The 22,749-nt window shown below is 45.9% G+C and overlaps 1 protein-coding gene across 2 annotated transcripts in view; it reads right to left on the bottom strand.

The window, feature by feature from the left end:
* The window catches only part of zeb2b (zinc finger E-box binding homeobox 2b), a 77,570-nt gene extending 56,803 nt beyond the window's left edge, over nt 1-20,767 (bottom strand). For both annotated transcript variants that reach the window (XM_079185941.1, XM_079185942.1), the window contains exons 1-2: nt 20,679-20,767; nt 19,294-19,432 (exon numbers count right to left, since the gene is read on the bottom strand). In XM_079185941.1, the coding sequence (XP_079042067.1) occupies nt 19,294-19,366 (73 nt within the window). In that variant the 5' untranslated portion in view covers nt 19,367-19,432; nt 20,679-20,767. The remainder of the gene's footprint in view (nt 1-19,293; nt 19,433-20,678) is intronic.
* Between the last annotated feature and the right edge of the window lie 1,982 nt (nt 20,768-22,749).

Below are 22,749 nucleotides of genomic sequence, written 5' to 3'. Positions count from 1 at the left end.
TGAGGGAACATGTGCAGAGGCCTCATTTACTAAATAAATGAGCTAAAGAAGAGAAAGAAGAAGGAGAGAGTAAGAGAAAGAAATGGCTCTTCCCTGAGTTGAGTTAACGCATCGCAGAAGATGATCGTCTCGACTCAATTTCTGAAAATTGCCACTGCGGCTGCAACCTCCTTCCACCCCCCGAGAGAGAGAGAGAGAGAGAGAGAGAGAGAGAGAGGGAGAGAGAGAGGGAGAGAGAGGGAGAAGAAAGGAAAAAAACCTTATCAGCGGTTACTCCTCCTTCATTTTATTTCATTTATGAATTACAAGGAAAGATGCCATTATATATTATTAATTCTCTGCTGTTGCTTTGGCTCTGGCTGCTGCAGCGGTGAGCTGCGGATGTCGGCGGCGGTGTAATTACGTTCTAGCCGGGCAGCCATCCGTTTCCTTTCAAAAATTTACAGGATTCTTAATCACGTTGCTCATTTGGGTGCACGGTGGCGGGGATGGCGAAACACAAACAGGGGCACGTCTGTTTGCACGGGAACACCTGCTTAGCATTGATAGCAGATGTCAGTCAGTGAACTGAACAAAAAAAAAAAAAGTGCAGCGAGGGGAGGGGGTGGAATTAAAAATGCAAGCATCACCAACTTCTTATTATTTACTTACTCCAAAAATGAACTACTGGAATGGGAGAAGCAGAATCCTGGCAAACGCTGGGGAAGCTGGGCCTCGTAATTGTGCCGCTGCCTCCCTCCCTAACTCCTCCACTTCCTCCTCCTCCTCTCCTTCCCTCCTCCTTCCTGTCCATCTCCTTCTCTCCATCGCAAACCCAACTAAGTAGTGAGCATCAAAAAGTATTTTTTTTTTTTAACCTTTCCCCCCTTCCTATTCCCCCACTTTTCCCTCTCTCATTCCCCTGGATGTATCGAGCGCTGGAGTCTTATATTTCTATCCGTTTGCATCAGTCTTTGCTGCATTATTCATTTGCATTATAGCGCTGGATGGTAATTAAATCTTGCCTGGGATGCCGTTGTATTTGAATGAAACGTGAATATTTTAGCGAGGGAATGCAGAATGCTTAATCTGCCCCCCCACCCACCCACTCCCTCTCTCCCTCTCTCTCTCTCTCTCTCTCTCTCTCTCCCTGTTTCTTCCTTTTAAAAGCTCGACTATTGGCAGAGCTTTGAAACTGTTTATTGTGCTCGCCGCTCGTTCTAAACGGCTTCTTCTTAAGAATAATAGTGTTGAGTCAACAGCTGCATTGACAAACATATTTCAGCTGATGCATTTGCCTGGACAGGGATATTTGATACCTCGGAGACACACACACACACAGCTTCCTCTTCTACACACACACACACAAATATAGAGACAATTGTATGGATGCAAACACACGATGAGCAAAACCTCACCGACAAAATGGCCACTGAGGACCTTTGCCTCACAAACACAGAGAGACCTTGAGGATGTACACATCATAGTAAGAGAGGGAGGGAGGGAGGGAGGAGGAGAGACGAGGAATTAGGGAGGAAGAGACGGAAAGATAACGAGAGGAGAAAAAAGAGAGGACAAGACGACGGTGAGAGGTGTTTGTGAAATACATTTGTAGTGAGAGAAGGTGAGGGCTAGAAGGAGAAACTATATCCGAGTGGACTTTTCAATCCCCCAAAAAGTGAGCTGTACGACAACTGTCTCCAGCTTAGGAATTACTGTTCACCGCATTAACAGGTAGCATTTATGAGCTGCGATCACATCACTATATCTGCCCAGTAAACAAGAACGACAGCCTGAGGAAGAAAGGGTGAACCCACAGACAATAGTGAGAATCAGAGAGAGAAAGATGCAGAGAAAAGAGAGAGAGAGAGAGACGGTGACAGAGAGACCCTGAGAACGAGATGACAGAAGAGAGAGAGAGAGAGGTTGAGAGGCAGAGGGATGAGCTGTGCCTTTAATGCCCATCTGGCCCGGAGATGTAATAAAATTGACATATTGATTCCTTTGAATTTACGAATGCCTGTTTCATAAACTCCATTTCCAAAGCCGAGGCCTCTTTAGAGCCCTGTCATTTTTCCCCCAAATGGATCAATTATGTGCCCACGTAATCCTGTTACCTGAGAAACCCACGCATACTTCTCCCATTTGTGGCGCTTCACCGGGCGCACAGACTCGCATTATGTGCACATAAACAAACTCGAGGTTTTTTTTGTTTGTGTGTGTGAGTGTGTGTGTGTGAGTGTGTGTGTGTGTCCCCTCCTCCTCTCCGCCTAATATTAGCGATTGTTCTCCCCCCCGGTGTCATCGTACGAGTCTCTCCCGGAGGGTTTCAGGGAGGCCTTTCCTCTGTTTGTCTCTGGTTTGTTTGTGAAGTTGTAGAAATCCCTTTTACCCCAATAAATTGCAATTCTAGCACCACATGCATCACCACAAACATCCCGTCACATCCCCGTTATAAGCCATAGAAACATAGGTTTTAAATCCAGACAGCTACAGTACGGGATGATTGTCTTCGATAGATGCTCCCTCATCTCCCAACTATGCCTTAAGTATTAAACAGTAAGTCTGCTAGTAGATAAATACTCTCCTAGTGGTTGGGGGTTCACATCCCAAAGGTCACATATTGGAATAAAAACTTGTTTCATTATTTTTATTGGAAACAGTAATATATGATCTTTCTTTTTGCCTGACAGGATTTCCTCAGCATGCGCCCGTTCTTTCAGTGTGTGAGAATCACCAGTCGGTTTGGAGGAATAACCAGAGACAGAAGTGAATTTGTCTCGGTGTCGCTGGTGCAGAAACGTGTCGACAACTTAAGGGTCGCTCTGTGCTGCCATCACAGGGACGGCTCACATTCATAACCCGGTGAGAAGCAGAGGAGTCAGTCTGGCTAGTGCCGGGGCAGTAATGGCATACAAGTGGTCACGGGTCATCCCGGTGCAAGTGTAAATGTTGGAGCGATACAGTGGGCTGTCAGGTGGAACAGAAATGTATGAAGAGCGACAGCAGCGGCGGTGCACGGGAGCTCTCAGTGAGCCACTAGATATCTATTTTACTATCTCACATTGTTGTAAAACCGAGAGAGAGAGAGAGAGAGAGAGAGAGAGAGAGGGAGGGAAAAGAAATCAGTCCTCGATCTTATTTTCCACACTCCGGCGAGCTACAAGCGGCTCAGTTACACTACACTTGCACCGAACAATCAGCCTGGCAAAGGTTCACAAAACGACGAAATACCTTGTCACTTACTGCCTGACCTGTTCAGCGGAGTGACTCAGAGGGAGAGAGGGAGAGGAAGGAGACGGAGACGGAGGAATCGTGAAATAGAATAATCATGAAGGAGCTCGGCTGTGCGTGAAAGACTTTAGACGGATTCCTTTATGTTCTTATTCGTTGTTGTGACACATGAGTTTGTATATTTGTGAATATTCCCCCTTAAGTAGCTGTGCAAGTTAGAATAAATATATTCTGTATCTTGTTTGAACAAAAAGCTATATGATGTTCAGACTTAATGAAATATTCACATCCAAGGCTGGAAATACGTCCAGAAAATGAATCCCGACACATTTGGTATCTTTGGACACGTCGGGATCTCCACTGGTCTCGACAACGTTTGGCTGCAGAGACTTCGACGCTCTCGACTTTGAAAAACATACAGATGAACTCCAACGACAACAAGCAGCTCGGATGTGAAGAACAGGAGGTAGGACGAGCGTAAAGTACGTGGTTGGTCACATAGCAGCTGCAGAAAGTTTGGGGAGCTTTGAGGCTGAGTGAGAGAGGTGATTGTTAAAAGTGAAGGGGGGGGGGGATTTAAGGGGCTGACAGTCGGCTGAGTTCTGCTCACTGGACTTAATCTAAAAGAAAAAGGCTCGGTTATGATGAAAGGTCGACAGAGTATGTCTCAGCAAATTGGCTTTCCGGGGTTTTTTTTGTGCAGCTCCACCGCCCTGGAAGCCTAATGACCTACGGCCTGCTAGCTCACCCCTTTCTCCCACCTGTCCACCCCCCCCCCCCCCCCCCCCCGGTGACTCAAGAACGCCAATCTGTGTGAAAACTGCTGGTCTCCATGTCATCTCCACTAAAGGTTCTCCAAAATCAACGCTGGTGACAAATCAAAACGAACAAAACTAACTTTTGAGGACATTTTCTTCTTCACGAGCCAAGAAATCGCAGAAGAACCGCCGACAGAAGCGCCACAACTTGTGCAAACGAACATATTTCTAGATAGACGGATAAACAAGGCGGATCAGATAGATCGGGGGAGAGGGAAGACCCAATTTGCGGCCAGAACATGATGGAACAGTTTGGCTGTGTCTTGTTCCAGGCCTGACATTTCTCCAAGGCCAACTATAATGATGGACAATGACAAGTAATTACTAGGGGCAGCCGACATGAGAGCACGAGATCAGCAGTATCTGTGAAGTTTCTGGAAACTCTGAGCGGGACAGAGGACGGCGGCCAACATCCTGAGAGTAGGGTTCCGCTCCGATCGGAGTCCAATAGGAAAAAAACACGCCGTCGCAATTTTGATGTTGTGTTTTGCCTAACTTGCACTGAAACGTTTACAACTGCAGTTTGTGTGCCGAGCGGGCTGCTTGACCCCGAAAGCTGCTACAACCAAATCTACAAGGATGTCAATGAGGAAGTTCTGTATTTTATTTTCACAGATGTGTGGCTTTTCTCCAACGACAGCAGAAGATGCATCAGACGGCAGCACGGTCGCGTGTATGTTTTTAAACCTGGATAAACCTCCGCTTCCTCATGACTCGCATGCATTTCCTTATTCCTCGTCTCGGCGCTTGCAAGTGCGTTTCCTGACTGTTTTCATCTCTGTGAGGGGAAAGGTGTGTGTGTGTGTGTGTGTGTGTGTGTGTGTGTGTGTGTGTGTGTGTGAGGCTCTTACATGTCATTATTTAGTCTTGGGTGTTGATTCTAGCTGTTGTGGGGGCACAGAAGAACTCCGAATGCGACGTTAACGAAGACGGAATACCAAATAGCCTCAATATTTTCCAAACAGCTTCACCTGCATGCTGGGAGAGCGGGGGGGGGGGGGGGGGGGGGGGGGGGGGGAAGCCGGTGTTGCAATCTCTCGTGTTGCACAGACTCCTCGGCGCTCCCCCTTTATAAATTACCTCATCAGTGACTGAAATTAACACTGATTCTTGCAGGCAATTTCTCAATTTCCAATGCTAATTAGCTTTTTCTCTTTACTTTTAAATTCTGTAGCACCTGTTTAGGGGGAAGACATCTTAGCCAGTGCAGGCGCATTTAATCACAATTTTAATTAACCATCCCCATAGATGTGAAAGAGAAGCAATTATAATGCAGATGAATGATGATTTTTCCACATTAAATTGTTTTGTTTCTTCGTTATGTTGATTGCATAAATACTGGCGCCGTTCAATTTTTATCTACTGTAATTTTGTAATTGTTTTGCAAAGAGAAAAACAGGAAACCCAGCAGCAGAAAAGGTTTGGATGGACTGAGATTGTCTGTTGACAAATTGTTTCATTTAGTTAACCCGTTAATCGCCAGAGGAGTTGGCAGGAAGTGTCTTTTTTTGTTTTCTTCCCCCAAAACAACTGTCGTCAACGTCCTCGCTTGTCAATCATCCTGAGGTTTTAGGGCTTGTTGTTGGGGGGGGGGGGGGGGGGATTACACTCTTATCTCTTTTGACCTCAACTAACTATTTAACCAAATGAAAGTCATCCCCTCTCTCCCCTCAGCCTCCCCTTTAACTACTGAGCATATAGTTGCAAATGAAAGCACAGATGGGTGCTACTGGAATGGACTCATAATCTTTATGTGCTCGTGAAAATATCATTGGGTTCGACGACGGCGCTTTAGACTGTGTTTATTGCCCCTTGTTCTCTGAAACTTTGCTTTTATGTTAATGTCACACTGACTGTTGCAGTAAAAACAAAAACACACCTTAAAGTGCTTCCTAATGGACGATGATTGACCGTGAAAAGTTACGTTGAGTCACAACTTTCAGTCCAAGCCTTTTCATTTGGAGGCCGGTTGAGCAGAACTTTACACAAATTCAAGAGATGTTGTTGATTCTTGATGTTCTGATCAAAACCGAGAACAAATATTCAGGGCCGAGGGTGTTCGGTTGTTTTGGAAACAGTGAAGCGTCAGTGTTGTTCTGAGAGGACTTCCTCTATAGACCTATAGAGATCACTGCAGAGGGCCTGCTATAGGGCAGGAAAAACTCCCAGAATCCTCCTGTGTTCTGTCCTCCGCCCTCAGCCACCCCCAGCAACACTCATTCTCTAATCCCACTGAGCGCTGCTTTCAGTTTGCCCAAACACCATGCAGGGGAACTCCAACGGACCAGACACACACACACACACACTCTGTGTGTTACACACACATACACACACACACACACACACACACACACACACACACATGCTTCATATCTCTCTCCCAGTCACAGTGACAGACACTTACTGCTTTGCAGTCTAAAACCGCTCCGGTCACCTTTAACATGCGTACGGCAGAAAGAGGTTTTAGTTTGAAATCCAGTGATTTTAAGAATTGTTGGAAACAGTTTTACAGAAAATGACAAAAGTGATTGTTGTGCTCATACAAAATTGAAAATAATGATGTATATTATAACAGAACGATTCCGCTCTTTGTTGACATTTTAACTCTACAAATTTAGAATTATGATCTTTTTTGTATTTTCTGAAAATAGACAAATAGCACAGAACGAAAAAAGCTACGTGTGTTTTTAAACGCGTTGCCGCTCTCGCTCTCTGTGAATCACTCCTGCAAAGCTGCGGTTGTTTACGGATCTATCTTAAATCATCCTGAGGTGCGTCTAAGAGGAAGAAGCTCCTCTTTGAATATTAGTGGCGATTGGCTGGAGGTAAACAGAGCATTAAATCCTGCAAAACTGTGGCAAGGCCAATATGGGCGCAGGACAATGGCTTGGCCCGGCATCTCTGAGCCTTTGTTCTCGGCTTAACAAAACTCTGCCGTCACACCGTTTTACCTCAATGCTGCCCTGTCGAAACGGCCATCAGCCCATCAGAGCACATGCAAAGCTCAGGACGGGCGGGGAGGGAGGGAGGGGGGAGGAATAAGACAGGGGGAGAGGTGGAAAATATTAGGAAAACAAAGATTAAGACAGAAGCAGGAGGACGTAAAAAAAGTAAGGGCCAAGAGGTAAGAAGTTAGAAGGGAAAGCAGACGATGGAAGCAGAGAAGGAAAAGATAAAAGAGACAAAAGGTGTGACAGATATGGGTTGAAGAAAAATCCTCCAAGGCCGCTCAGCAAAAAACTGTTGAAATGTGGGCTTACGGACATTCAGAAGGGAAAAAGAAATGAATAAAAACACAATACTCACCTCTCCCACTCAACCTTAATAAGAATATATAGCAGCTGTGGGGAGGAGCGGGGGGGGACGGGGACGGGGGACGCAGCGTTTTGAACTTAGTGACGTGGCGGCGACAGAACTGGAGCAGCGAGATTCACTAAAAGTTTCATCACAAAGTCCTTATCTGCTTCCCTCCGAGGGCCACGGCGAGGTTCAGGAGGAAGAAAAAAGAAACGGCACATCTGCGTCTGCTGTGACCTGTCTGTCTGCCAATTAGCATGTGTGTGTGAGAGTATATATACTGTATATAGAGCTCTCTGCATGCGTGCAAATGTGCGTATGTCTGAGTATAACTGGCCAACATGTGTGACTGTTTGCAAGTGTCAGCCATTTTCAACAGTACATAAACGCTCTCGCTCGTAACCCCGCCTCTTCCTCGGACCAGTGCCTACTTAAAAAAATAAAAGCTGGAGAAGTCCTGACGTTTTCCCCTCGGCTGGTAATTAATATTCATCTTTTTTGTTTCTGGTGAGAGGGAAGGTTCGGCCTCGTAGTGAATGATTCAGTTTCTACGTCACAAACATGGTGGAGGAACCCACAGAAAAGCAAACAGTATCTTCTCCAGTTCAATTAGTGTTGATTTAAAACCGACTTATTAGCACTTAACCCCGAAAACTTGACCTGACGATCAGCACCGTGGATGTGTTCAGCCTGCTCCTGCTGCGACTCCCCCTCCCTCTCTGTCTCTCCTCCACTGTCAGGTTCTGGCCTGCCAATTTCCACTTGAAGCTTGACTGGGCCTGATTTGATGCAAACTACCTCGGGGTGAGGTGGGGGAGTCGCACGCAGAGGGGAGGGGGCTGAAACTGATGAACAGTTATGTCAAGTCGATTTCGCACCGTTGGGAAAAAGGTAACCTCTCCGTCGGGGAGGAGACGGCGGGGGAGGAGGAGATAAAGGTAATGCAAAAGAAAAAAGAAAGGCAAAAAAAGGCAAGGTTAGTGGAGTGGAGGGTGCTGGAGGAGGAAGGTGGGGTAGAGGGGGGGGCTTGTAATCGCACCGGGGTGCATCCACCCCTCCGCCGCTTCACCTCGCCTCCCTCTGCTTACCGCCCCGCGCAAAACGCTAACTGTCAGTGCGAGTACTAATTGCAGATGTGCCAGTCTGCCATCATAATAAAATCAGAGGCAGGGCGGACATTAAGCATGGCTGGCTCATTTGTGCGACTGCTGAAAAGGTAGCATAAATGAATATTTCATTACCTTAATTACGAAGGAATACTCCTTTCCGCCAGTCGTGGAACGAGTGTTGCTGTAACTAATTATGAAAAGTAATAACATTAGGGATACTGTGATTGCCAGTTTATAAGGCGGCGTCTGCTTGCTGTTGAGGTATAAACCATGTTGGGAAACATACGGAGTGGAGCGGAAGGAAGGAAGGAAGCGAGGGCTCGGTCTCCATCAAATACACACATCTGCAAAAAAGTGGGGTTTGCAGGGATGAATGGAGCTGATTATTTACCCGGGGATGCTGGTGCGTGTTTGAAATTGCCAAGTGGATGTTTTAACAGGTATTAAGGGGCTCAAAGGTTCTGAAACCCACTCGGTGTGTCAATGACAGCTTTCTGGAAACACGGAGAGCTCTTTAAAACGTAAACACAAACAGAATACACAAGGACAGACGCTGCAGCTACCTGGACCGCAAAGTGCGACATGACGAATCCTCCACCACGCAGCCCTGAAGTACCTGCGCCGACAAAAGGCCAGACTACAGTAAAGCGCCACCAGCTGCACATTTGCATCACTTGATCATCCTCCGGTCTTGTTATGTCGGACACATGGCTCGATACCTCTGTCCGTTACTCACCTCTGCAGCCCGCGGGCACGTCCCATGCCCGGTGTAATGTACGACCACTGATAAGGTCGTAAAGAGGGGGGGGGGGGGGGGGTGTGAGAAAAAAGGCAGAGTACAAGGTCTGCTTTGATGGACATGCTAATTCCAATACCCCTAAGTAGTAAGAATAACAAAGTGGTGGGGAATTTATCTCAGGAATGCCGGACGATAAGGAAGTAGCTTCCCTTGGGTGGGGGAGAAGTAATTACAGTGGGCTGACTGCTTAGATGACTGACTGGCTGGCTGCTGGGATGGATGGAGGTAGAGGTGGGGGATTTCAAAGCAGAAAGGTCCGAGAGTGAACTTGACTGATATGAGAAGCTACATTTTCTCAATATAGAAACTCCTTCTAGTTACTCGTGTTTACATTTTAGGCATCTAATTAAAGGTTTGATGGTTCAACAGATGAGTCTTTAAACCAATCACCAGATCACTGAGAATATACTAAACATTTAAAGCTCAGGGACGTCATAAAAACAACCTCAAGCCCACGAGTCATAAAGCCTTGACCTAAACCAACAACCCGGCAGAGTCTCAGGCTGAGTCACACGGCCAGATCTGAGCTCGTGTCTCCACAAATGACCCAATCACAAGGTTTCTAGGTCAGGAAATACCCGTCCAACCCTCCGCAGCCGGGCCTGTGCTCCAGCAAAGCAGCTCGATTAGGAGCCGTAACCAAAAATCCAGCCATAGCTCGGGTCACATCGCTCATCTGAAAAACGAGAGGCGTCAATAGTAAAGCTACAGCCACGACCACACAAACCTCAGTGTTGTCACCTCATTATGCCTTTAAAAAGTAGATCATGATAATGATCACATAAGCATCTGCCCCCCGAACAGAGCCCGGTCCAAACCAAAACCAAATCCTGGATTCTTGTTTCGTCACGAAACCAAAACTACAACCACAACCACAAAGAGCTCGGCCCCGTCAAACCCCGAGCTCCAGCCCTCACAGTGATTAATTCACTGTCACATGTTAAACACACTTTAACTGTATCTTTGACCTCGTGCTTGACCACCTCGCCCCTGAATCCGGACCCCAAACTTGCAGCCTGAAGCCACAGAAAGCTCCCCTCCGCTGCAGCCTCAGCCTGCGTTTGTCCTGCGTGTCAGAAAGGCTGAGGACAGGCCTGTCGGTGTGATTATCCCCCCGCTACCTGAGGAGGTGTTTGTTTGACATTCGCGTTTGACAGCGACGGGACACGAGGCGTTCAGGAGCGGGGGCTCCCTCTCCAGTCACAATCCATTAACACGTGAATTCACCTCTCAGAGTTTTTAACAGGGTCGACTTTGCTACACATGTCCACTGACTACACCACAGATGACATTTAAAGGGGAAGATGTGCTCCCTCCCTCCGTGTTTCACTTCTCCTTGACTCACTCTTGCCAAAGGTTAAATGTATGTCTGAATAACAACGAGGCCACAGTGTAATTTCTGACCATTTCCTCTTTCTCGCTGCAACCTCCGGTTAAGAAGGTGCTTGATCAACCCTCGAGATGAAAGCGTGGAAGTGAGTGAAATTTGTGCAACCGCAAAATGACCTAATTTCGTCTTAATCTCGCTTGGCAATCGGCTGCAATTAAATTGAGATAACACATCTGAATTTACTTCCACGCCAGACGGGGGGGAAACCGGAGCACAAACGAAAGCAGACAAGTCCTCGTTAAAAAACGGGAAAAAGGTAACGAGAGGGGTGCACTTAGGTGGCAGAGAAGCGGGACGCCTTGTGAATAATCAAGTCCAGTAAGAAGGCGAGCCCTGATCAAATAGCATGTTCTATTATCCTGAATTAAAGGTGGGACGGTGTGCTGCAGAATGGGTTGAGTCGTGTGTGGAAAAGGCCTAGATTTCCAGATGTCACCAAGCCTTTATCTGGTGATCTGTTATTGATTGTTCCACGTGGCCATGACCTTGCCAGAAGAGCTCTTCCCCCCCCCGACAATCAAACCTACATCAAAGAGTGTGTGTTTCCTATAAATGTGTGTGTGTGTGTGCACATGTGGCAGCAAGCGGCGGTGCCGACATCAGAGCAGAAAACTGGAGGCTGCTTTCAACACTTGTTTGCACAAAGGTGTCTCCTCCGAAGCAGCTGCCGCAGAAAGACGACAACGGGAAGAAAAGAAAATCATTTTAATGGGCAATTGAGGTGATTACCTTTTCTTTTTTTTCCTCTACTCGTCCTCCGTAAACGTCACGAAGCCGTGCTCTGCTGTACGGCTGACAGCAGTGATAAGTCACACACACGGAGCAGGAATGCATTCACACACGAGCTGGAAGCAGCTGTGGTGTGTTTGTTCTTTTGATTTGATCTAGGTTTCTTTGTTGCTCTATTAAGACACAATCCTGTTTGTTAACAACAGATCTGACTTGACGGATCTCTCCCTGTTCTGATCAATACTACTAAATGCTCTGAACTGCAGAAAAAAAATGAAAAATAACACACGATTTATACGGAAAAACAGCAGGACGTTTTACACAGATTCCTCCAAAAGCATGAATGTCTACCAACCCAAACTAAGCACAAGTCTTAAAACTCGGTTTAATGTGGTGGAACGGTTGCCATCCAAACAGCTCGTCTGGATGCACATGCACACATATACCATTGTTGGGGAGGAGAAGGTGTTTTTAAAGTTGTTTTTCGCTCCCCTGCCATTAGATTACGAGCTCTGAATGTTGGTTTACACCTGCTCAGCAACCTGTCGTCTGTCGCGCCCAGACTCCCTCGCAAACAGGAAAAGTCGACGCGAGGAAAATGTCGAAAATCACAGGCGAGACGCGGCGCAACAACTGAATAAGTGCAAACAGCAGGACGAGACGGAACGGATGGGCCAAATAAAGACTTTGCATTTTCACTTGAGAAAGACTCAAATGAGGCATGATATTTCAAAATGCATTCTGCTCCTCCGCAATGCATAAAACATGCCGGCTTAGGGTAAAGAGTGTACACACGTAAATGAAAAGTCCAAATGCATGCAATCATTTGCCGGACCACTGAAGTTTCAATTTCTGTGTTTGCTTTTTGTCAAAATCACAAGGAGTGAAAGGAGAAAACAGAGAAAACAACGGGATGAGACTCCGACAGGAAAACAGAGAAAACAAGCAAGGAGGCATGAAATAAAGCCAGGGAAGCAGGAGAAAGACATCTGACTGCTCTGCAACTTTACTTAGACTTGCGTGTCGCAGAACAGGCGCACATCCCCGTAAAAGGGGGGAGTTGATACGACCTGTCAACTCCTGAGAAAAAGAAGGGATGGAGGGAGGTGGGTCAGAGATTGACAGGCAGAACGCCGCCCCCAGAAACACCTTTAAGTCTGTCACCTTTGCTCCATCACTCTCCATCTCTGCTTCTTTCACACCATGTCCGTGCGGACGGCTCTCGGCTTATTTTCAACATGCTCATATGATGCGGCGACAGACCCAAACTGCACTCATCCTTGACCGAGCATAAATTAACCCACAACTTCAACATCTCAAGCAGATGCAGCAGAGCACTCGCTGTGGCTTCGAGTGGCTGGAAGACGAGCGAAAACCAGATTTTTTTCGGAGGCAATTCCTTCTGGGGACGAGGCACAAGTTCAGCTACAGTTCAGCCGCCATGCAGATACAAACTGTGACTTAAGCACTGGTTACATGTAAAAACGGACTCCTTTTTTGACGATGCAGAACAAAATGCAAAGGATTAAGGTCAAACGCATGCAGGGAATGCCACGTTGCTGCCTGTGTCACCACATTGTTTTGGGCGATGCATCATTACTGCCGTTGAAACATAAAGGGAAGTCACAGGCCAGAGTTGGCTCGCTATTGGCTGATTCATGCCTCGGTGTTAGTCAGGCAACGGATCCCTGCCACCGCTCTCGCTTTCATCGTTCTTGGCAGTGGCAGTTGCTCTGTGTGTGTGTGTGTGTGTGTGTGTGTGTGTGTGTGTGTGAGCGTGCATCAGCCCCATATACACTGTAACTTCTGCAGCGTTTATTTCCAAACCAATATGTCCCATCACAAAAATAACAGGAATGTTTGAGGTACCACAACAACAGTGAAAACCAAGCAAAGCAGCGCAGCTCGTGTTATAAAGGGAAGAGTGGGAAGGGACGGACACAGAGGGGATGTACAAGCAGCAAAGAGTTGTCATACAAAGAGTTAACACCCCCCAACACCACCCGATTCCTCCAAAGCACGGGTTAATATCATGGCTGCCTGGTAAGGCATTATCCAGAACCTCTCGGAACAAAAGGCCCCTTTTGCAAACAGACTCCTTCCTTCCCCCCAGTGTCCAAAGGTGTTTGCTGAAGTAAATCTGCCTAAATCCTGCGCAGCTTGGCCAGGAGGAGGAGGGAGGGAAGGTGTACCGATAATCCTTCTTCTTAACCAAAAAGAAAAAAAAAGTTCTGGGTGAGGAAATGAAAGAGAAGGGGAATAAAGAAAACTGGAATCCATATCACATGATGCCATTTAAAGAGCTGAGGTACCCCCCCCCCCCTCCCTTCCGTCTCCCCATCTTTGCTTAGGATTTGCATACATCCAGCCTGGGAACTGAATGATAAAGATATCTCGCTAATCAGTTCAATAAAGCAACAGATAAACTGTATTGTGCGTGCTTACATAAGGGGATGTGTGATGTATTCTTTCACTCAATCGCTGTTCAAAATAATGGCAGTGTATTAAAGAATTCAGGAAAGGCTCATTTCAACCACCAAAACACTTTCTCTTCCCAAAAAAAACGATCTGAAAGAGCGCCGCAAAAGTGTGCTGGCAATTTCCTTTTTTTTTAACATTCAAAGCTTCAAAGAACTTTCTGGAAGCACCTTGCTGCCAAAAAGCGCATCGTGAAGACACCTGCTCCCGACTCCTATCGCCTTCTTTAAGCACAATCCAATCGGTCGCAGCCAGGATTTTTTCTTCTTCTTCTTCTTCTTCTTCTTCTTCTTAAGTGCGAGTGGCCACGAATAGTGTGGGCATGCCATCTCGTAACACTATCTGTCTGTCAGTGGGGGCCCGGGTCCCTGCTAGAGTAGGGAGGCTATAAAAGGCTTGTAACCAGGGGACGACCAACAAACAACCACAAACACCCTAGTTATTTCTCTCCAACACCCACCCACCCTTTTTCTGCCTCTCTCTCTATTTTTCTCCCTTCCTCTTCTTCTTCTTTTTTTTCTTCCTCTCCTTTTTTTTTTTTTTCGCCCCCCTTTTCATCTCAGGCCCTTTTCTGATGCTGAATGCAAATGTGTAGCCCTGCTGCTGGCGGCGAAAGGGGCTGAATTGTGATTAAGAGGGAGAAGAAGAAGAAGAAGAGGAGCTCCTTTCTTTGTTCTCCCCCCGGGGGATGTTTACCAGGAGAGACACGGCGGATCAGATATGAAAGGCATTCAGGTCAGCATTGATGTGAGCGAAAGTGAAATCGTACCTAAGGCATTCCAAAGACCCGCGGTGTCAGGGGTCCGGGCTCGCGGTGCCTCTGCAAGTGTGTGTTCTCTGGCCGCCAGGCGAAGAAATATCTTCACACAAGCAGGGCGGTCGAGGACGGAAGAACGAAGAAAAAAAAAAAAAAAAAAAAAAAAAAAAAAAAAAAAAATGTAAAAAAAAAAAAAAAAGGAGAAAATGTGTCAAAAATGTTTTTTGGCTATTTTTTTGGGAAGAGGAGGAGGAACGGATGAAAGTTTTCTGTCCAGTGTCCAGGATGGAGTTGAGATGATCATTAGTTTTTTTTTTGGTGTGTGTGTGTGTGTGTTGGGGGGGGGGGGGGGGGGGGGGGGGGGGGGGTGTACAGCCACAAGCCATGCTATTTGCTTTTATCTGCCTTATCAAAGCGTGAAAAAAAAACCTGTGCATGTGAGCTGCTGTTGTGTGTGTGTGTGTGTGTGTGGAGCTGCTGTTGCTGAGCTACATTCCTGATTTAATTCCTTGTGGAAAGCACATATTAGAGGATTTGTTGAATAACATATCAGCTTGAAAGCCGAAGATATCACACTGCGACTCTGTCTCTCTGTGACACACACACACAATAAAATAAAATAAAATCATGTGAATACAATAAGTGTAAATACTGCGGGCCCTTTCCTTTCACAAATGACAGCGTTACCCAAAGGGAACATCCGTTTGCTCCTATATTCCAACGCTACGCTTGGAATCACTACGATCTCGTGAGGGAAGTCCATTCATTTTATGTGCTTGGCTATATACACTTGACTCACACACTTTGAGCAGATGGATATATTTAGCTTGTGACGACTGCAGGCGAGGGAGAGGGAGGGAGAAAAATAAATAAATAAAAGAAAATCAAGTGATGCAAAAAAGCTACCGTACGCTCCGCGAAATAATAAGGCCTCACGCAGCACGCCAAAGTGCAATGTGTAGTTGTGACAGGACAAATATGCCTCCTTATTAGCCTGCATTGAGGGAAACCTGCTCGCCGTTTTACATGGGGTAATTGGAATGTGTCTATTTTGATTCAACCACAAGGCCGACGTTATAAAAATACTCCCCGGCTATCTGCTGGTCTGTGCACCACGACAGGCCCCCCCCCCCACCCCGCCCGCCCTGTAATATCTCACAGTAATTATTTCACTTGCTTAAACTAAATAATCCCTTATTTCCCTCAACATGAATGCACCGCAGAACACTTTTCTCAGCGTCTTCCTACAGAGGAAAAAGCCATCAGGAGTGCAAGGTGTCTGCTTCGGCTGCTCCACACAATTGCCAACCCGTATGGGAATGGCAGCAGTGAATGGCGCGGCCGACAACCCCCCGCCACTATTGACGGTATAAACATGTAAATGAAACACATTACCACTGACAATCAATTGTCCGTGAGCGCCCTGCGAAACCTGCCCTCCTCCTCCCCTCTTTTTTTTCCTTCTTACCCCCCCCCACCACCTTCCTTTACTCAGTGACGATGGCAAAAAGCTGCCCCTACCTTGAGGAGGGAGGGAGGGAGGTAGATGGGACATGGAGAGAGGAGGGGGGGAAAAGAAGAGGAAGAAAGGGAGCACCTTGTCTCACCCCCCCCCTCGCCTCTCTCCCTATTCTCTACTGCGAATACAACTTTAAAAAGGCACAAGAATAATAGAGATGGAGAATTGTTTAGACTGGCAGAAATCTGGCATTGTCTGAGACTGAAAGCAAGGCTGCCCCCCCTCCCACACACACACACACACACATACACACACACACACACACACTTTCCCCTATTTTTTTCTCCATCTTCAGCATGAATCTGCGATAGCCTTAATAACCACATTCAGACTATTATATCAAACTCCAGCAGCCAGAGAGCGACGCAGAGAGAGAGGGGGGGGGGACTGGCCTCGTCTTTCTGCTTCTACTTTTGCAGATTATGTAATCGGTGCATTTCCGAGGGTATGTCCCGACAACCATCATCGGAGGGTACGGAGACCAACGGTTCGAAAACTGGGTGACGCAGAATCCCACATCGAATGAAAACATCTGTATTCCCTGGTTCATCTTTTTCCTCAGACAAAAGAGTTTGATGCAGAGCGTCTGCGTAGCATCCAAATCAAAAAACAACATGATGACAAAGCCAGGCATTTTTTAAAGGCGTGTTTGTGATGCTTGCCTTGTTTAAATAATGGGAAAATAAGGACAGGTGTGCGAGCGCTTTTCTGTTGGGCGCTCACAGCTGGATGTGACAAGCAACACCTGGCGAGGGCCAAACTCTCAAACACTTCACGCTGCCGAGATCAAGTTTCACACCAGGAGAGGAGAAGGGCTTTCAGAGCGGTCGAACAGTGGGGAACAGGATGATAAAAAATGTAATTTCTCAGGTTTTGTTGCTTTTAAATATCGCTGGCATTTCAGAGTCTGTGAGCTGTGAGGCAGAGGCTTCACAGCGGCGTGCAGGAGGTTTGGATGAGGAGGGGATAAGTCATGAACTGTGGTTAAATACCACATGACAGGCTGGGCAGTGAGTGAGTAAAGCTACTGTAGCACCTCCAACCCTGAAGGCCAACAGTCATCTGGATGAGAATGTCATTGGTTCGACAACTTAGTGAGCAAATGCCTCATTAATACTAATTGGCACAAATGCTGAAAATGCTCCTTCCATTTTAAAAAAAAAGGAGAAAAATAATCCGAACAATTCCAGTTGTTCTATCTGTGAGGATGCATCGACTGAAAAAATACATCCGATCCAAATATAACACGGAGCCATAATTACTTAATTAAAACAAAAAAACTACGTTAAACATTTAGTCATTTTTTGAACAAAAATAATTACAGGTGGCACGCAAATTATAATTTCCATCCAAACATGCTGGTTTACACACCACCACCTCCAAAGGCTATTCAGAGAAATTAGCGTTAATTGTAGAGATTTCACATTTGTGTATATTCATCTGATTTGTCAGTTAAGGGAACGATGAGGGAGTCTGGGTGCATCCGCCCTCCATCTGCTTAAAAATGTAGAAAACTGAGTCTGTGTGCGCTGCATTTTTTGGTGCATTGGAGACGTTTTGTTAGTTACTGCTGGAGGAATCAGAGTCTGTCCCGCCGGCCGTCACACGCTTCGCCCTGCCCTGCCATCGCTCCACAGAGCCAGGCAGGAAGAGGACAGAGAGACAGGCAGAGAGACAGAGAGAGGAGAGTGGCCAAGCCTCAATAAGCCTCTGCATTCCCAGGGGGGAGGATTGGGGGTGAGGAGGGGAGGCGAGGGGGGGGGGGGGGGGGATCATCAGACAGAGCTAGTTGTTATGAGAAGAAAAAAGAAAAAAAAGGGGGCTCACATTTAAAAATTTTAATCTGGAATGATATTAAATATATTTCTGTAAATGTACATTCTCCTGAATGTAAGAAAAAATATATTCTCTGCCAAAGCTCGCCGTCTCTCGTCAGGTTTAAGGGTGTGAAAATTATATTTGCTTTGCTAATATTATTTTATCAAATTCTGCATTTGGTACTAAAGCCAGCCCCCCCCCCCCCCCTCCTCCCCCCTTACAAAACAGGTGGCCACAGCTAAACAGGCTGTCATATCTCTAAATGTGTGTTTTTATTCTATTTTTCTTTTACTGCAAAATGTAAATACATCTTTATATTGGAAATATCCAGCTCCTCTGTTATGCTCTTGTGCTATTTAGTGTGGAACAAAATGCTTGTCTGCTATCGATTGAATGAAATCAATAAATGAAATCTGATCTAGATAAATAACCTGTGGGGGCAGAGATTAAAAAACTGTTGTGGAGAAAGCAAATGAAAGCCTCGTCTGAGCAGCTGAATCACAGCCTCGGTATTTCACACACTGCCTCAGCTCGCCAGTGTGTTTGCAGCCTATATGGAATAATCAGGAATAACGGGGCCAGGGAATGTCACTGCAGATTTGCCTCTTGTGGGAAACTGTGCAGTCAAATGGAGAAAGAAAACCTACAAATCTCCACCTCCAGCGCTCCAGTCCAGACCCAATTAATGTCCAGCATTTATCTGACATGTAATCCAATTTATATATAATGCCTCCACTACAATAAACTAGTGACAAAAGGAAACACATGCAGCTTTAAAAACTAAAGCAACAACCGAAATGAATTATTTCACCACTCTGCTGGTCCCGGACAGCAGCGACAATAGGGCTAAATCACTTGAAAATGTGAGGTGATGTAAAGGCCCATATAGAGAAAAACATCACGGCGGATTAAAGCATGTCAAAACTCCAGTCACAAGGTTGGACTTTTACACCGAGCAGCGTTAGTCTGCTCCAGCCAGCGATGGTCTGAGTGACCGTTACACAGTCCCCCATGGCGGATTGTGTCCCGGCGAGAAACCAGCCGGTACCGCTACGCTCCAACTTTCAAACATCCACAAGTTTCCAAATAACCTCATCGCAACCTCCACAAAATAATCGCCTGAAAACACACATTTTAAAACCGCTATTTTTTAAGATTCCAAAGACCCGAGTGGGGCTGCAACACGGACGCATTTACGCACAGTTTCTCCCCGGGATAGCGGTCCCTTTATCCCTGCGTAAAGAGGGAAGGCAGAAATGCGCACCAGCCGCGGACCCTCACACACCCCCGAACCGCAGTGGAAACCTCCAAACCAGGCGTACATCCAAAGATATCCCCCCGACTGCTGTTTGTATGATTTTCTTACCGTTTTTCCGTCTCGGGTTGGCTTGTTTTCGCCTCTTACACCTGGGGCCATCCGCCATGATCTCTTGCTTCATTGATAAGTGTGTGTGGGATCAGATGGCAGCTCGCATGGACTCGATTCCTTGATTTCAGCTTGATATCTGACGGGAAACACACACACACAGCAACACCAACAATGTGGGTATTAGCGTGGCGATCCACTTGCGCCGGACGCGCGACAAGAAACAGCAAATGCAAGTTGGATGGAGGGACAGATTATAAAAAAAGAAAAAAGAGCCGTGGGTGAAAGTATGAGAAGGAGCGGTGAGGGCATCCGCGTCCTTCTAATTTTGATTTTCAACTGATCGGCTCTCAGCTTAGTGGCATTAACAGCAGAGCAAACAGCAGGAGGAGGAAGGGAATTGTAATGTCTCTTATTAGAAAAACACAATTCATTTCGCCAATGAGGACTGAAGCAAAAACATCCATTGTTATTTCTTTCAGAAAAGTTTCACCAACCGGTTTGTATTTTTCTTCACTTTGGAGAATATAAAAATATTGTAATTATTTCTATTAAAACTGACAGGATTTGTTCACGTTTTGCGCCTTGAGTCCGGGTTTGGAACAGAAGCTGAATCCGGTTAATAAATCACATTTCTGTCATATTTTAGGGTCATATCCAGAGCTCACACGTTATAGACGGAAAAAGCGAGACTGAGCTGCAGCTTGGAATGAGGCTTCACTGTGTGGTCTGATTGAAAGTCATTTAACTTCAATAAACACTTGGTTTCGCCTGAGAAAATCACACTTCTCCCTTTAATAAACTCATTCCAACCTCTCTTGTCAATAGTTAATAAATAACAGATGGGAAATAATTGTTAAAATGTGCCAAAATGACTCCGGACTTTAATGGAATCTTTAAGGCACAAATGGCGCATAAACAAAAGCGATAAGATTCAAATCGCCTGTGTGGGATGTTCGGTTCACCAGCTAATTTATCAGCGCAAATACCGTTATTAGGATAAGTGAATATTGACAAGAGCTTTTGTTTGTTGTGGGTACTTGGACGTTTAGCTGGATGATTAAGAAATACACAAATAAAATACAAGCTGCGGAGACTAAGAGGGAAAACGGGATGTAATCGCGTTTTTGCTTCCAAGGATAGCGATGGTGTGCAGCGCCAAACGCCCCGCAAAAAGCACACTTTCCCCGGCTCCCAGGAACCTACGGGACTCCTCTACATCACGGAGGTAAAAAAAGGAAAAAACGCTCGAAACAAACGCACCTATTTCCACCTGTGCAGGTAAGGCAAAGTTCTGCTCCAACTCTGACGCGGGCGCAAAGAAGTTTACTGTCCAAAACGTCTCCGAAAACACGCAATAAATAGAGAAGTGAGGAAGCACATACCTGATTTTAGGGAGTGTAAAGAGGTGTCTTGTGGATAAGAGTTGCGAGGAGGGATGATACTGGAGCGCGTCGGTGAGCGGATCCTTTTCCACCGGTGATAATAAAGCCTTAGAAATAAAGCCTTAGAAATAGTTGGGAGGAGGGAGGGACCGCTATTCCTGCAAGGGCAGGTTTACAACTGATGTCTTACACCCACTCCAGGAAACAAACCTGGGTAGGGACTGACGTGTTACGCCTCTTCTAATGACATTTTTTTTCTTTCCACCTCCTTTTCTTTGCCGTGTAACACAGAGGAGAAGCCCCCTGAAACGCACGCCACCTATCTTCACGGGAGGGGATAATTGAGGAGAGCCAAACGTGAGCATCTTCTGGGTTGAACGTGAAGTTTTTTTTTTCCCTCCCTCTCTCCCCCCTCTTCCTCCTCTTTTCTTTCCCTCACTCTCCTCTCTCTTCCTCCATCTCTTCTCTTTTTGAGTGAAACCAACTATGTCGGGCTTCGACGCGGAGCAAAGACCAGGCGACAGTGTGTGTTTTTTCCCGTTCTTCGTGTGAATGCGAGTGTGTGTTAGTGTAGAAGGGGCAGAAACTTGGAGCGCGTCCACGCCGGCCGCAATCATGTAAGGATGTTTTTTTATATATTTCTATTTCCACTCCGTTTAATTTGCAGGAATGGCAGGGTTGATACGGCAGGATGCAGGGGCTGGGCTGGGGAGGCAATTCCACATATTCTTCATTATTGTAATTGGCTGCGACTGCAAAAGGTTTGGGGATGTTCGGCTTTTATCTACGCTGCAAGAAATATCCGTCTGGACATTGTCACTCAGTGTCAAACGTCGTTTCTTGCTTTAAAATCTGCCAAGTGTGGACGTCTCCACTTGTTTCCATTTCAAATGAACGCTTTCCTGTTTTAAGAATAATTTACTTCATGTCACGAGCTCCTTTTGTTTTAATGTGATTCTACTTGTTTTATGAAATTATTGGAGAAAACTGAAAAACCTTTGGAAAAGAGCACAATTTGTGTCTTTTTGGTAAAAACTAAGATTGCAAAGGTAAAAAAAAACAAACAGGGCAAATCTCTTTAGATGGACTGTTTGTGCATGCTAACATTACACATCTGTGGTTTTATTACCTGTGATGAACCTGCAGCACGCTGCAGGTGCATCAATGCCTGTGTCTGTATAATATGAATGCATGTGGAGGGAAAACATATTTATATTCTTGCTTCTGTTTATTAGCTCAAGTTATTTTGAAATTGCACCCCCTAACGAAAATGAGCCAAAGTGAATCTAAAATAAGTGGGATATTATACAGCTAGGACGGCACAAAGTAAAAGCCAGCAGTCCCAGAGATGACTGCAGCCTCTGTAGGAATATTCGGATGATACTAAAGGAGCTGAAAAAAGACCATAAAGTACAATAAAGTGATGGTAAAGTTACTACAGAGAGCCGCAGACACACTGCGAGTCCCTGCAGGAATATTACAGGACTATCATAGGAGTATTCCAGGATTATTACAGTCATTTTTCCTTCTGGACGCCACTTAACAGGATGAATCTCGCATTTATTAAAGAAGTCAACCATCTCAGCCATGTCTGAGGGAGAGAGAGGGGGGGGGGGGGGAGAGAGAGAGAGAGAGAGAGAGGGGAGAGAGAGAGAGAGAGAGAAGCTCCACCTTTGCAGCTTCGTGATTGGTTATGTAAATAAAGCATTATTTTGTGTCCTGTCCTCCTGCAGTTCGCCACTGTATGGCTAATTAAATCATCAATCAAGGGGCTGAACTGGTTGATGCCCCCCCTCATACTTACCCTCCACCCCCCCCATCCCAAAAAAAAATAAAAAATACAATCAGATGCAGCAAAAAGAAATCACAGACAGTCGTAGCTTCTGGAAGGAATCTTCAATAGAATCTGTTTTTTACTCTGCTTTTTTCTTTTTTGTGGAATACCACTTATGTTGTTATTATTATGATCAAACAATTAATACTAGTAGTAATTTCTATTAGCATATTAATTTTGATTGTCATTATATAAATATCTTCTTCAACTTTAGTTCCTCTTCAACTCGCCTGCATG

This window comes from Pholis gunnellus (genome assembly GCF_910591455.1).
Source record: "Pholis gunnellus genome assembly, chromosome: 24".
NCBI lineage: Eukaryota > Metazoa > Chordata > Actinopteri > Perciformes > Pholidae > Pholis > Pholis gunnellus.
The sequence above is the reverse complement of the archived record's forward strand: the minus strand, read 5'-3'. Positions and strand labels throughout refer to the sequence as shown.